At 46.0% G+C, this 15,355-nt stretch overlaps 2 protein-coding genes across 2 annotated transcripts; both read left to right on the top strand.

Annotated features, from left to right (window-relative positions):
- The first annotated feature begins 55 nt into the window (after positions 1-55).
- On the top strand, positions 56-6,584 carry LOC308488837 (nucleoside diphosphate kinase A). Its single transcript, XM_081029041.1, has 5 exons — positions 56-206; positions 1,622-1,751; positions 4,248-4,349; positions 5,696-5,808; positions 6,288-6,584. Exons 2-5 carry the CDS (start codon positions 1,626-1,628, stop codon positions 6,403-6,405), a joined length of 459 nt encoding a protein of 152 aa, XP_080885167.1. The 5' UTR covers positions 56-206; positions 1,622-1,625; the 3' UTR covers positions 6,406-6,584.
- Positions 6,585-9,026: 2,442 nt separating this feature from the next.
- On the top strand, positions 9,027-13,478 carry LOC308488836 (nucleoside diphosphate kinase B). The gene is made up of 5 exons (XM_081029040.1): positions 9,027-9,160; positions 9,573-9,702; positions 10,634-10,735; positions 11,528-11,640; positions 13,225-13,478. Exons 2-5 carry the CDS (start codon positions 9,577-9,579, stop codon positions 13,340-13,342), a joined length of 459 nt encoding a protein of 152 aa, XP_080885166.1. The 5' UTR covers positions 9,027-9,160; positions 9,573-9,576; the 3' UTR covers positions 13,343-13,478.
- The last annotated feature ends 1,877 nt before the right edge of the window (positions 13,479-15,355 follow it).

Raw genomic sequence — 15,355 nt, 5'->3', positions numbered from 1 at the left:
GAGAAAAAAAAAAGCACTAACGGAAGTTAAACATCTAACATGCCACCCGATTGACAGGAGGAAGCGGGGCGAATGGTGTTCTGCAACTCCGCAGCCTGTCTGGGCAGAGGGCTCCGCGCGTGCGAGTGCCAGGAACCACGTGGGGCCAGGGAGTGTTTCCGGGGCCGGCGACAGACGGCGCAGTAGTCGCTCAAGCAGCTGGAGGGGTGAGAAGATTTCGGGGTCCTAAGAGGAAAGGGGAGGGCAGTGGGGTCAGGGGAGCGGGGGCGGGGGGTGAAGGGATCGTATGGGTTCCTACCTGAGAGGCGGCGAAGGGGATTGAATGGCAGGGAAGGAGCGGGGAGCGCCACTCGACAGGTGCAAACTTGTCAGCGCGCGTCTCGCGCCACGTGGCCTCGCCTTTGTCCGTGGCTGCCTTTCCCATCTGGCCGCGACGACAGGGGTCGTGCCTTATTTGTATCTGTCAAGTGCAGTGCTGGGCACGGAGTTGGCGCTCAGTATGGGCTTGCGGAATGCTGTGTGGCAGGGTGGCCCGGGGAGGGACATTTATCGGGACTGTTTCTGGCTCTTTAGCCCCATTTTCTCCTGGTGAATCCATGCTTGTCTCGAGCTTCCAGCGGGAGTTCTCCACTAGGCCTAGAACTTTGTCTCTTTTTCTTGGAGGGTGATTACCAAAGACATTTTCTTTGCTTTTATTGACTGCTAGGCGCCAGGGACAGACACATCCCTGTATAATGGCAGCAGACCAGCGAGGAAACAGACACACAAACGTAAAATTCAAATACATTGTTAAGGTGCTGAAATAGGTTAAAGTACAGGAAGATAGAGCCAGGAGGTAGTGCTGCTACGCACATCAGGGATTGTCTTTCAAGGTGAGGGGTCTCCTGCTTTCTCATCTTGTGGGGGCAGAGCAGGTCTTAGCCCAGTCATCTCTGTAAGTAGAAAGATCTGGAATAGATGTTTTCTAGGCTTCCAGCAAGATGTCCCGTATCAGATATTACTAATGGCTCTAATTTTCCCACAATCCACAGTTTATTGGTTTGAGTATTCATTACATCTTACAATGTAGCATAAATTGCATAGGGTTGGGAAATCAGGATTTTGGCCCTCATTCTGGTGCTCTAGATGTTTCCTCATTTGTAAAATGGTGGGGATTGTAATAAAATAATCTGTAAAATTGCTTCCACTCCTAATACCGTGATATATATGGCAGTAGGTCAAACCATATTTCATGCTGCCTTGTACCAGATGTCACTTTCACCTTATCTGTGTAGTTTTTCTCATCTGGATAATTGAGAAAGACAGCGTTTTTTTTTTTTTTTTTTTTTTAAATCCCTTACCTTAGTTCTTTCACAGTGTTGGGTATACAGTAGATGCTTGATAGAAGCTTATTAAATCAAATGGGGTAGAAATTATAACCCCTGCTTTTGGACTCCTCTCCACTCTGGAATATTAGTTCATACATGAAGAGACTGAGGAGGAATTGGGTTTTTACTGGAGAGACTTGGAGCTGACATGACAGCTCCCATAACCGGATTTATGGGGGTAATCTGCTTGAGAAAGATAATGACGTAGGCAGGATATTCAGCGCTGTTTCATCCCCCCACCTGTCTATCTCCAGGACCATGGCCAACACTGAGCGCACATTCATTGCCATCAAACCCGATGGGGTCCAGCGCCAGCTCGTGGGAGAGATCATCAAACGTTTTGAACAGAAGGGATTCCGCCTTGTTGCTATGAAATTCATGCAGGTTAGTGGCCTTTATTCTTCCTACTCGTTTTTCTATTTTTCCGTAGTATAAGGGGATGTTGTAAGTTAGCCTCTCTTGTTTCTCCCCTACCATCCTTTTTAGACTTCTCCATGTAGGGTGAACACAAATGCCTTGAAACCTGGAAACTCCTTGGTGGCCTAGCATCATGGCCGAGTCTAGGAACAAACCAAGTTATTTGGGACTTTAGGAAATAGCTTCCCGCTTCTTTTAGCAGAGTTCCACATTTACTGCAGTGCTGTGATTTCTGACTCAAAGCTCTGAGCATGTTTGAACTCTGCTCTTGAGCTCTGTGAGCAGATAATTTTAGAAAACTCTCCATGCCCCCTACTTTGAGGAAAGTTGTTTTCACCAAGGAAATCTTTGCATCATCATTTACTACCCCCTTAGTGTCTAGCATATATTTGGCACTATCAGGGCATGTGAGGGGAAACTGTGGTTTTGCTCTTGGGGAGGCCCACCTGCAATGGCAGAGAATAGACACTCTTGAAAGACACAAAGCAATATTTCAAAAAGTGCAAAGGATTGATTGGCCAAGAACTCTTTTTCAAACAAACCTTGGAAATGAGAATTCAAATTCTCAAAGCAAATACATTAGGGGACCATCTATTTTCCTATTAAAAGAGTCAACTTTGGGGGCCGGCCCCATGGCTCAGGCGGTTTCCACAACTAAGATTGAAAGGACAACAACTTGACTTGAAGAAAAGGCCTGGAAGTACACACTGTTCCCAAATAAAGTCCTGTTCCCCTTCCCCAATAAAATCTTAAAAAAAAAAAAAAAGAGTCAACTTTGGACTCTCCTAGTGCATCTTAAATTTAGTTTGATTTACACTTTAGTTCCTATGTGATGCAGTTTAGAAAAACTGTTTTAATATTAAAGGGAGTAGACTGATGATAATGCTGAGGAGAGACCATGTTGGAATGATTAGAGCCACGTGTTTTCTGAAGAATGAGTTAGAATCTGTCACGTTGCTTGGTGGTATGTGGGAACAAATTAAGTTTGCTCGAGAGCAAACCATCTGCTTAGTGATTCCAATTCAACTTCCAAAGCGATGTTTCCAGAGAGTCTACATATTATGTTAGGTTGGAAGGTAAGGTGAAATGAAAGTATTGTTGTCGGGGCATTTACCATGTGTTGGGCACATGAGTGTTTTCATCTAGCCCTTATGACAACCCTGAGAGGTGCTTATTCCTATTCTCCTGGGTGTTAGTGATGAGGAATCTGAGGCCGGGAGATGTGAAGTCAGGTGCCTGAGAGCACACAGTGATGCAATGGGGATCTTAATTCAGGTCTCCCGGACCCCTACACGCTTACATTTTCTCCTTTACACCGAGTTTCCTGACAAGAATATGGGCTTGGTGAAGAGTGGGGGGAGGGGTAGCTGTCATGAGTCTACTAAGTTATTTGAATCTGATGTGGAGGAGAGAGGTGAGGGAAAACTTGAGGTCACCCTCCCCTCAAAAAAAAAAAAAAAGCGTGGGATCTGTTTTGCAGACTCAAGATAATCAGAATCAATGAATAGAAATAACAGAGTGTTTTGGTAAGGGAAGATCAAGTCAGTGTGTGTTAGCAGACTACCACTATTAGTCTTCCATTGGGATCGAAAGGGCCAGTGAGCGTGAATTGCTAACGTGGAGTGATCATATGGCTGTGTAATTTTACTTTGGCAAGTGACCCTCAGTGAGGGTTGAATGTTAAGATGTTCCGGATGTGCTTTTCGACAGCAAATCTCCACATTTTTATATATCACTGAAGTGTGCACTATATCTCATACAGTGTAGTACTATGGACCTGAAAAAACTAAGGGATGTTGGTAGACCCTTACAAAGCATATATGTAGTGGCAGAGAGAGAATACAGATGAGTGGAGTTGGAATTGCTAAGCAGATGGCTTGCTCTCTAGCAAACTTGATTTGTTCCCACATACTAGCCATGCTGTGTGAGACATTATAATTCATTCTTCAGCAAAGTTATTTATTGCTAGGTGTCATGAACTTTTGGGTGCTTTGCAGATACATGTGAGAATTGCTTGATTATAACCCTGGGCCTTTCTTTGTCTTCTGAGTAAATGTGAAGTATCGCTGAGAAATGGCCTGGTTCGGTTTGCCGCTCACCAAATGCCGAGACCACTTCGCTGACTTCCCTGTAACATTTTAGTTGAGTCTCGCTCTGGGAATGGAAATTCATTGCACTGTTAGATTTTCTGTCTAAAATGAGATGGCTGGATTTGATTCTGATGTCCTGTGGTTTTATTCTGATCCGTCAAAACCAATAGGGGGAAAATGGGTAAAAAGCTGAAGCACTTTCAGTCATGGTCACTGCCCCCCATGTAGTGGTGAGAATAGATTGGGTTATAACAGAATCAGTGAGCTGAGAGCTCATGTTTTAAACAGCTGGATAGGTGAGTGGGAAATAACCAGATTGCTGGTTCTTAGATCGTTTTTAGAGCCAATTCTCATCCCGTATCTTGTGGAACAGGCTTCTCAAGACCTTCTCAAGGAACACTACATTGACCTGAAGGACCGTCCATTCTTTGCCGGCCTGGTGAAATACATGCACTCAGGACCAGTGGTTGCCATGGTGGGTATGCATGTGTGGGATGTTGATGTGAGTGACTCAGTTGGGAGTGAAGAGTAAGTGTTGTGATTCCTGCTTCTGATGCCAGGTCCTCATTGATGCAGAGGACTGGGGCTGGGAGGATTGGACAGTCAGGGTATGAGTCAGGTCCCGGACCCACTAAAGACAAGATACATTTGCTTGCTGAACTGGAGACCCACAGCTGGGAGAGATCAGGAGGGGTTTGCCTGATTGTAAGCGTCTGGAGGGCAGGACTTACTGCAGTAATTCTCAAGTGTGTATTGGTTGTCATCATTCTGCCAGGCTCTTTTCTACACACTGGGGATACAGTCATGAATGAGAGAAAATAGGTACCTGTTTTCAGAGCTTTCCTTGCCTACACATTTTGAAAGGGGTGGATGGGCAGACAATGAAGAAACCATGTATATACACACACACACATATATATATATATATACACACACACACACACACACACACACACACACATACACATATATATATTCACACATATATATACATATATACACATATATGTACACATATATGTGTATATATGTTATACACATATATGTGTATGTGTGTGTGTGTGTATATATATATTTAATACATGTATATGGCTAATGACTAGTGATATGCACAGAAATGGAATAGGATTATGTGATAGCAAGTGAGCACTTTAAATTGGGTGGTCAAGAAACATGACTTTCAAGCTGAGATCTGAATGAGAAGGAGTCGGTCGGCCTCATACAAAATCACAGTGAAGAGCATTCTCAGCCACGAAAATAGCATGTGCAAAGGACCTGGGGGTGGAGACTTTTGGAAGTACAGAAAGAGGCTGGAGTGGCTGAAGCCTGCTGGGTAAAAGAGAAGGTTGGATGAGGTAAGTTCAGAGGCACAGGCAGGGGCTGGCTCATGTGTTGGCCATGAACTTCATGAGTGTTATGAAGTTTTACACTTGGCATTTAAAAAGGCTAGCCACTCTGGCTGCTGTGTCAAGAATGGATTATAGGAAGGCAAAAGTAGGGACAGGGAGACCAGTATTCTCAGTCCTGGAACAAATAGATGCTCCATAAATATTTGCTCAGTGAATGAATGTCATCTTAAGGGGCCTGTTACTTTTTTTTTTTTATAATTTATTGGGGTGACAATTGTTAGAGAAATTACATAGATTTCAGGTGTACAATTCTGTATTACATCATCTCTAAATCCCATTGTGTGTTCACCACCCAGTCAGTTCTCCTTCCATCACCATATATTTGTACTTTTTTTTTTTAAATTAATAGTTATCAGATTTTTCTGCTGAGATTGTTTTTTTTCCTTGACCATATCTTCTTTTGTCCTTGGAGGTGTGGGAGGGGCTGAATGTGGTGAAGACAGGCCGTGTGATGCTTGGGGAGACCAATCCAGCGGACTCTAAACCTGGGACCATCCGAGGGGACTTTTGCATCCAAGTTGGCAGGTAGGAGTTGGTGCTTCTTACTCTTTTCCAAAATATAAGTTAGGTGCCACAAGAATTTGGGTTCCTGTGCTTGGGGATGGACATGATACCATATGCAGATCAATTTTAAATCCGTTCATTGTTTTTCTTTCTTAGTTAACATTTGGCTGTGCAGGCTCTCTGCCTTTGATTGTCAACATTACTGTGGCTATGCCTCTGAAGAGGGTAGAACCTGGTACAACACACTTTGCTGGCCAAAGCCCTTTCCAAAGGCTGCTTGCATCAGTGTTGCTAGAGGGTGGGATATGGGAGGACATTCTTCATCCTACATCCACGGCAGTCATGGGTTTTTCTTTTGACGCGAACTAATGACATGGAGCTTTGTTTTTTTCCCTACTGCAGTGGCTATAGGCTTTCTGGCAATGGGAGTGTGTGCGTGGGCTTCTGGGCAATTAAACCCTTCTGGTCTCGGTAATGTGGGCATCTCTTTCCCCATCCAGGAACATTATCCATGGCAGTGATTCCGTGGAGAGTGCGGAGAAGGAGATTGGCTTGTGGTTTCAGCCTGAAGAGCTGGTAGATTACAAGAGCTACTCTCAGAACTGGATCTATGAGTGACGCGAAGGCAGCCTACACTCCATTTTTCTCTCCCTCCCACGGCAGGGGACCAGGCTGCACAAACCTAGTTATTTCTGAGAACCTCCTTATAACCTGGAGGGACACTCTTGGAGGTGTGAGTGCTCCCTGAACAGTGTTATGGGATATCACCAGATTAAAATATTTCATCCCAACTAGGATACATTGAGTTGGTTACTTTGTGTTGCTGTATTGCTTTGTATTCTTTTTTTTCTTTTTCATGTATTCTGGCTAACCTGAGCTAATAGAGTATAAAAACAGTGGTACCTCAGTTTTCCAATGTCTCCGTTGACAAAACATTTCGGTTTACGAATGCCATAAATTTTATGGATCTATGGTATCATTAGATAGTAAAATTCATGCTAAATTTGCAGTTTTAGAGACTGATTTTAAAGGTCTGGAATGCATTAATCCATTTTGCATTACTTTCTATGGGGAAATCGTGCCTTGGTTTTTGAATGTTTCAGAACTTGGTCTTCCAGAACGGATTACGTTAGAAAACCGAGGTACCATTGTACTATCTAAATTATTTATATTGGTCTGACAGATCACACATATACACACACAAAATCGTTGCCTGTCCCTCTTCCCCCCTGCTTCCAATCCACTCTTGGCACTGAGACTGTCAACACGCTTCTACCAAGGATTTGCTGGTTTGTGTGGGAGAGGAAGAGACTTTCCTCTACCCTCAAGTTTCTTCTGGCTGGTCTAATAATCAAATAAGCATGAGACAGATTAGCGAGAGAAAATAACCAAATTTAATTACATGTGTTTGGGAACCCCACATACATGAGACAGTCAGGCTCCACATGCAGGAGAGATTCAAAGACAGAAAGGGAAAATGGGTATATATGACATTCTGAGCTAGGGATGCGGTAAGCTGCCTTGGAGCGTCAGTGGGTTATTGCAGGGGGTGCCCATGTTCAGGAATTACTTGTTTGCTCTGCCACGTAGGTCAAAAGAGATTATTTCTGACAATCTCTTCTTACAGACAGGGCCCCTAACTGAAGTTCTAGATAGTCAAGGGAGGGGCATAAGTTTCTCTTGAGCCTGCCACTAAAGTTGCCTTTAGCTCAGAACAATCCACATACCACAGAGGCACGCACATCTTGTGATAACTCGTTCTGAACCCTCGTAGTTGCCAAGACTGTCCTTGGCACAGAGGATTCACTATCCTTGAGAAGGTCTCAGGGACTCTGTGGATGGGGGAATGGGAGAAGTTGTAACTAGAAACAGAAAAGCTATGTGGATAGTGGGCCTGGGTTCCTGGGATTGCCTCAAAAGAAGGAGAAATCTAAGTAGCTTTGATTTGTTAGGATGTTGATTTGGTTGCTTTAACAGAGACAAGATGGAAATTTGCTTATCTTTTACTTAAAAATCCAAGCTGGAGTTCTAGTGTAGAGCACTGACTATATAGTTAACAGCACTGTATTGTTTACCTGACGTTTTCTAAGAGGGTAGATTGTAAGTGTTCTGACCTCCCCCACCCCCAAAGGAAAGGAAATGGTAACTGTGAAGTGATGGGTACCTTAATTACCTTGATTGTGATGATCATTTCACAGTATATATCAAAACATCAAGTTGTATATCTTAAATATACATGTACGTTTTGTCAATTATACCTCAATAAAGCTGAATAAAATAAAAAGGCCAAGCAGGTGGGTAAGGAGGGCTGGTGATGGTGGTTAAGGCTCTGATCCTGGAGGTCGTCCAGGGATTCAGCTCTTTGTAACGAATCTAAGATGGTTCACCATCTCTATGTGCCCATTTCTGCAAGTTGGGAAGGGAAGTGGAAGTTTATTCCTTCCTTTTAAGGGTACAACCCTGAATTTACCACCTTCACTTGCCCTCACATCTGTGGCCAGAACTTAGTCATGTGGCTGTATCTAGTTGCAAGAGAAAGTGGAAAATACTATCTTTATCTGGATAAGGTTGTGCCTCGATAAAACTCAGTTCTGTGAGAAGGGAGAAAGAGACTAGCTACTGGGGGACAACTATTGATTTTGCCACAAACTTTAGCAGGTTTTCTCTCGGTATTTTTCCCTGTTCATCTGGCCTTGGTAGAGGCAACAGAGGGGAGGGACTGCTCAGGAGGAGGCAGAGGATGAGAGGTGGGGTGGAGCTACCGGTTTTTTTTTTTTCAGCTTTATTGAGGTGTAATTGACAACATTTAAACATATTTCAAATGCACATGATGTTTTGATATATGTACACATTGCGAAAGGATTCCTCCACATCGTGGGCTACCTTTTTGGGGGCAGCTGAAGGGCAGATGCATTTCTGTTTCGCACAAAGTATGGCCTGTTTGTTGTGGGGGGTGAGATAGGTTTCACAGGTAGGAAAGGGAGGAAAGAAGGCTCAATTCTGGGTAGATGATGGAAGCAGATGGTATTGACCCGAAACAAAACCTCAAGACCAGGAGCAGGTTTTCGTGCGTGTGTATGTGTGTGTGGGAGACAGGAAGACAGGAGTAGGATGTGCACAGTTTTACTCGTGGGACATGCAGGTGGAGAAGAAATCACTTCCTGCCCCAGGAGCCCTCACTTGCGGCCCCAGCAAACCGGGGGCGTGGACAGAGGCGTCCGGCTGCGTTCGGCCTCGCGGGTTGGGCGGCGCGGACCTCGGGGTGTGGCCGCCGCTCGCCCCTCCTTCGCGGGCGACTCCCGGCTCCCGGTGGTCGCTGCAGGTCTCGGCTCCCGTCCCGCAGCGCAGCCTCCGCCCGCCCGCCAGCTCCTCGGTAAGGCGACGGGGGCGCTGTCCCCTTCCCACTGCCAGGGCCCCCTCACCCTCTCCTTTCGCGTCGGGCGGGTCCCCGTCTGCAGGCCCCCCCGGTTCCCGCAGGCCCCCCCGGTTCCCGCAGGCCCCCCCGGTTCCCGCAGGCCCCTGCACCGAGTCCGAGCGGGAGCCCCCCCCCCCCCCCCCCGACTCTGAGCCCCTGGGGCCTCCTGGCAAGTCTCCTAAGGCTTAAGAGGAGCTGCAGACCCGGGCAGGGCGGCGGCGTCCGGGAAGCCACGTGTCGCGCGGCGGCCGGGGCTGGTGCGCCCGCGGAGGGGCAGGCGGGGCGGCCCGGGCGGGCGCGCGCTCACGTGGGCTCCCGGGCTCGAAGCCCGGCCCGGCCGCCGGGCCCTAACCTCCCCGCTCACCCCCAGGACCATGGCCAACACGGAGCGCACCTTCATCGCCATCAAGCCGGACGGCGTGCAGCGCGGCCTGGTGGGCGACATCATCAAGCGCTTCGAGCAGAAGGGCTTCCGCCTTGTGGCCATGAAGTTTCTTCGGGTACGCGCCCTCTTCCCCTGCCCCCCTCAGTGGCTCCGGTCGCAGGCGTTTTAACGTCCCGGCAGCGGCTGGTCAGCGGCTCCTTTTCTGGTCGGAGTCCCCCTTTGCTAATTTCGTCCACGCGGGAATCCCTTTGCCCTCTGCCCTCTCCCCTGTGCCCTGCCGCCCGCTGACCCTTTCCCGAGGCCCTGGAACACAGACGCCCTTGGGAAGGTTGACCGGAGGTAACGTGACTCCTGCTCCGGGCCCGGTTCCACCATCGGCTGCGCTGCGGGGAGGGAAGAAGGCCTGCGCCCAGGCCCCTCCCCGGCCCGCGTAGGTCGACCTCTGCCCGGAACCAGGCTTGGAATCCTGCTGTGCTTTAGCTTGCAGCGCTGAGATGATTGAGGTTTTAGGTGGGGTGTCCCTTCCTGTGCAGGCTCCCTTTGCCCTAGGGCGGTAACTGTGTTTCCGCATTCAGTGTGGGGCACACGGCTGTGGACATGAAGGGATAAGTGTCTAAGTACTGAAATTTTACCCAAGCTCATCAGTGAGGCGGGGAATGTTTAAACGGGCATGGTGAAGGGCCAGCGGAGTCGGATATGACCTCCATGTGGCATATTTCTTTCTTTTGCAACCAGCACATGTATCTCCCTAAATCTAGATCCTCAAGCCACTTATTTTAAGCATTATAATATACATATCATAACATCCGTAACATCATTGACAGGAGGGAGTCTTCCTGATCAGAACAGTCGTTCTGCTAAAATAGGGTCAGTTTCATGGTTTGGATTTTTTGTTTTATATATGTACACCTTATGAATGTGAGCTAAAATACTAAATTGGGCTTTTAGAGACCCTACCATGTTAATGGGAGGTTCTGAGAAGGAGTGGAGCCATATTTGAGTCTTGCCAGTTTGCTTCCTAATTGATACCTTCCCTTCACTGCCAGGCCTCCGAGGAACTCCTGAAGCAGCACTACATCGATCTCAAAGACCGGCCATTCTACCCGGGGCTGGTGAAGTACATGAACTCAGGGCCTGTGGTGGCCATGGTAAGGGCTTGTGGAGGAGGGGAAGGGGGAAACCAAGGGCAGTAAGGGCTCCCGTACAACTGGGCTTGCTCAGTGCCTGCTTGTCCCCTTTTTAGACATCTTCCCCAAGCTACTCCAAATTCCTCAAATTCCTTATTTTACAAATGGAGACTGCTGGAATTTTTTTAGTTAACAGAGCAGCTAGGAGCTTGGGACGAAAAAGGAAGGGGAATCAGAACTTAGAAAAAGTTCTCTGTAATCCCATGCTAGAAACAAAGCAGTTTTTTTCTTCCTGTGGCATTAATGTCCAATTGGGAGTGAAGAGAGAAGCAGATGAGAGTACAATTGGGTGGCACTGAACTTTTTGAGAAAGATGTACTTCCTGTTCTGCAAGGATGACCTTTTCTTTTTCCCTGGAATAAACGTTCCCCCTTTCCTGTTCATCTTTGCTGTCTCTTATGCTAAGAGTCTTCTGGCTTGCCCTTCTCAGTGATCCTTTTCCGGGTCGATCACTTTTCTTGAAATTCATCACTATTTCTTCTCAGTGTCTGTGGCTGCATAAGGATTTTTCAGGATTGTTTCTCTTCAGCTAGACTGGGAAGTCCCCAAGTTGGGTAGACTTTTTCTCTCTATGCTAGCAATATGCTCGGGGTGGAGTATGGAGTATTTTACATATCTCCTATCTACTAGGGTTAGCAGATACTCCTGTCACTGATTGGTCTGATTGAGGTGTGCTGTTAGGTAGGGGTAAATGTTCGTTCCTAATGGTCCTGAATGGCAGATCTGATGCAATCCCTTTTCCCTACTGTCAAGGTGTGGGAGGGGCTGAATGTGGTGAAGACAGGGAGAATGATGCTTGGGGAGACCAATCCAGCCGATTCTAAGCCGGGCACCATTCGTGGGGACTTTTGCATTCAAGTTGGCAGGTAAGTCCTGATTGGCACTTACGACTTTTCCTCAAAGCCATTCATTCATTCATTTCATTCATGCAAATTTTATTGGGGAATATTCGGGGACAGTGTGTTTCTCCAGGGCCCATCAGCTGCAAGTAGTTGTTCTTCAATGTAGTTGTGGAGGGCGCAGCTCAGCTCCAAGTCCAGTCGCTGTTTGCAAATCTTTAGTTGCCCGGGGCACAGCCCACCATCCCATGTGGGAATTGAACCGGCAACCTCATTGTTGAGAGCTCACGCTCTAACCAACTGAGTTATCTGGCCACCCCTCCTCAAAGCCATTTAAATAGGGTATAAAACAAACATTTGTGGCATATCCCAATTTTAGAAAAATTTGAACTTTTAAGTTAGGTGGTAACTACCAATGAAAGCATTCAGTCTTAAGTAGCTACTTCCCTAGACTACTTCAAATTTTAACTAAGACATTTGCACAAAGGAGCTGCATGTGGTAGGTCGTGTGTGACACAGCGGAAGCATGGAGTATGGGGAAAAGAAGGGTTCTAGCTTTGTGCCTTTTGTGGCGCTATGTCCACGAGTCTGTCACTTAACCTTATTTTGGTCCCCTCACCTATACAAAATATGTACAAAAACTTTAGTTATGAGAGTCAAATGGAGTAAAGGGATTGTCAGTAAGCTTGAATATCGTGGTTGGGCTTTGCAAATTAGTGTTGTAAGAAAATGCTCTTGATAATATACGTATCACATCTAGTTTAGGTTTTGGTCTGGGTTGGTGTGGCTATTCCTGTATTTTTCAGAATTTGAGAAGGAATGTTTTGTGGCACAGCATTCTTGGGATATATGCACTGTATTGAAAGAGGGTGGGAGACTTGGAAGCATAATAAAGTTGAACCCAGGGATTTTTTTTGTTTTTTTTAAGATTTTATTGGGGAAGGGGAACAGGGCTTTATTGGGGAACAGTGTGTACTTCTAGCACTTTTTTCTAAGTCAAGTTGTTGTCCTCTCAATCTTAGTTGTGGAGGGTGCCGTTCAGCTTCAAGTTGTCCTTTCAGCCTTAGTTGTGGAGGGCGCAGCTCAGCTCCAGGTCCAGTTGCCATTGCTAGTTGCAGGGGGTGCAGCCCACCATCCCTTGCTGGAGTTGAACCTGCCACCTTGTCCTTGCGGGAGTTGAACTGGCCACCTTGTGGTTGAGAGGACACGCTCCAACCAACTGAGCCATCCTGGAGCTCTGTGGCAGCTCAGCTCAAGGTGCCGTGTTCAATTTTAGTTGCAGGAGGCGCTGCCCACCTTCCCTTGTGGGAGTCGAGGAATCGAACTGGCAACCTTGTGGTTGAGAGCCCACTGGCCCATGTGGGAATCGAACCGGCAGCCTTCGGGGTTAGGAGCACAGAGCTCTAACCACTTGAGCCACCGGGCCGGCCCCCACTCAGGGATGTTTTTGATTAAGTGCTTTTTAGGAAAAGAGGAACTCCTTTGGGGGTAATCTCCTGCTTCAAGTGGCAATTTGGCTGAAAAGGTCTGCAGAGGCTGTACTTTGCCTTATCTGTTAAACAGACTTTTGCACTTTGAAATGTGGTAACTAGCCATTTTTTTCTTTCTCAGGAACATCATTCACGGTAGTGATTCAGTAAAAAGTGCTGAGAGAGAAATCAGCCTATGGTTTAAGCCCGAAGAATTAGTTGACTACAAGTCTTGTGCTTTTGACTGGATCTATGAATAAGAGGTGGACACAGAGCATTAGTCTCCTTCAACACCGCCTGGATGTGTCCCTGGATACAGCTGTTCATTCCACTGACTGGAAGCAGTAGGTTCGATCTTTTCTAAAGCATATTTACCAATAAAGCCTTTGGAAACTCGGTGCAGCCTGCTGTGCTTTCTTGATACGAAGTTGGAAGAAGTGACTTGGTTCCTGGCTAGAGTAGTGTTCTTCAGAACTAATTAATCCTGCTTATTATTATGGAAGAAGGATGCTGAGACTTTAGGTGGGAAAGTATTGAAGCTGAAGAGGGCCCCATATGGTACTGGTTGTGTATCTAAGGAAACTAGTAAGGAAATTATGAACATGATAAATGTCTCAACCTCTTTAGCTGTAGGAAGGTGTATTTTTGTACAAAGAATTTGTTGCAACTTGGTAGAATGAAACAGACTGGTCGAGTCATCCAGATGGACATTTTTGTTGGCTACAAATTGAGCAAGTTATGTATGAGGAAGTGGAAGCCTGAAGTCTTCTGTAAAATGAGGGTAATAGCACTGCAGTGCAGGATTACATGAAATGTGTATGAAGCAGTTACTTTAGTGCTTGGCCCACAGCTGGTACACAAATACTCTAAGCAACCCTACCGCCTTCTTCCTCTCTTCCCTGGGATATTTATTATGCCTGTTTTCTGGGCCAGAAGCAGTGAATGTTTACAAAATTTATATTCTCTGCTTTCAAGGTTAATTTTGCTGAATTGGCACAATTGTAAAATGATGCCAAATAGCACGTATCACCTAGAGTCTGGCTTAGAAGTTGGAGATTATAGAACTATGGATTTATGAATAGCTGTTTCTAAACGTTAGGAAACTGGTGAAAGCGACGTGCCACTTCCATATGAAAGACTTAGTATTACATTTTTAGTGCATGCTGCTACACAAGACAATGACAAATACACTGAGCTTGGTATAAATGTGAGGATTCCAGTTTCAAGTCAATTGACAGTTTAACATTTTCTAAATTACTTTTCAGTTTAATCTCATGCTTATATATGGTACACGCTTTCACCACAGTTAAGTCTCGATAAAAATTCCAGATTCTGGGGGGCAGGCCCGGGGATCTGCATGTTAACGTGCTCACCCATTATCCTTACGTGCACTGGCTAAGGGACTCGGATTAACAGCAGTAGTTAAGTAAGGGCTTACTCTGGCCAGGCTGTTCTAAGAACTTGACATACATGAATTTAATCTTCACAACTCTTGGGAGGTTGGTACTAGTATCCCCATTTTGCAGTTGAGGAAACAGCCACCTACACGACTAACAAGTGAAGGCGTCAGACTCCATGCTCTTGGCCACTGTGCTTCACTGTCTATATAGTTGTCCAAGTGACATGAGCAAGTCCTGCGTTTGGAAGGTTAAGTGAAGTCAAATTTAGAGTGGTGAGAGCTGAGAGGATTTGGATGTTAGGCCCTAACTTGGCAGAAGTGAATGAGAAAGGGTAAGACTATGGTGAGAATTCAAGTACTGCCTCTGGAGGAAGGTTGGGTTTTTGGACCTAATATACCAGCTAGGTGTGTGAAGTGGGCAACTCAGTGCAGGACCTTTCATGCTTTCACTAAAACTTGTCTGAACACAGTATACGCATTACTTAAAAAGTGCATTGCTTTTTACATTATTACCTATTTGTTGTCAGCAGACAAGCCCTAGTTTGGCCCTGCTTGTGAGGCTTGGAATTCTTAATAGGCCAACAAGGGTTACCCTCTCCTTGGTAGTAAGAGTCCGTAAAAAGGAAATAGTTTAACTGTTCTCCCTATCTCAGGAAGCTGGATAAAGAACACAGTGATAAGTTACTTGTTTGGGAGAAACACTTGTTACTCTTAATATTCTGGGCATAAAGCACACCAGGAAACTAGTATCTAGTCTCCGAAGAGGCATGTAATGGTTTAAAGAGTATTTTATATATATATATATCTCAAAACTCATGGAATAGTTTAAGTGAGAGCTAACCTGGGAATTCCAACCTAATAGGGCAACTGTTTA

The sequence above is a fragment of the Rhinolophus hipposideros genome (assembly GCF_964194185.1).
Source record: "Rhinolophus hipposideros genome assembly, chromosome: 20".
Taxonomy (NCBI): domain Eukaryota; kingdom Metazoa; phylum Chordata; class Mammalia; order Chiroptera; family Rhinolophidae; genus Rhinolophus; species Rhinolophus hipposideros.
The sequence above is the reverse complement of the archived record's forward strand: the minus strand, read 5'-3'. Positions and strand labels throughout refer to the sequence as shown.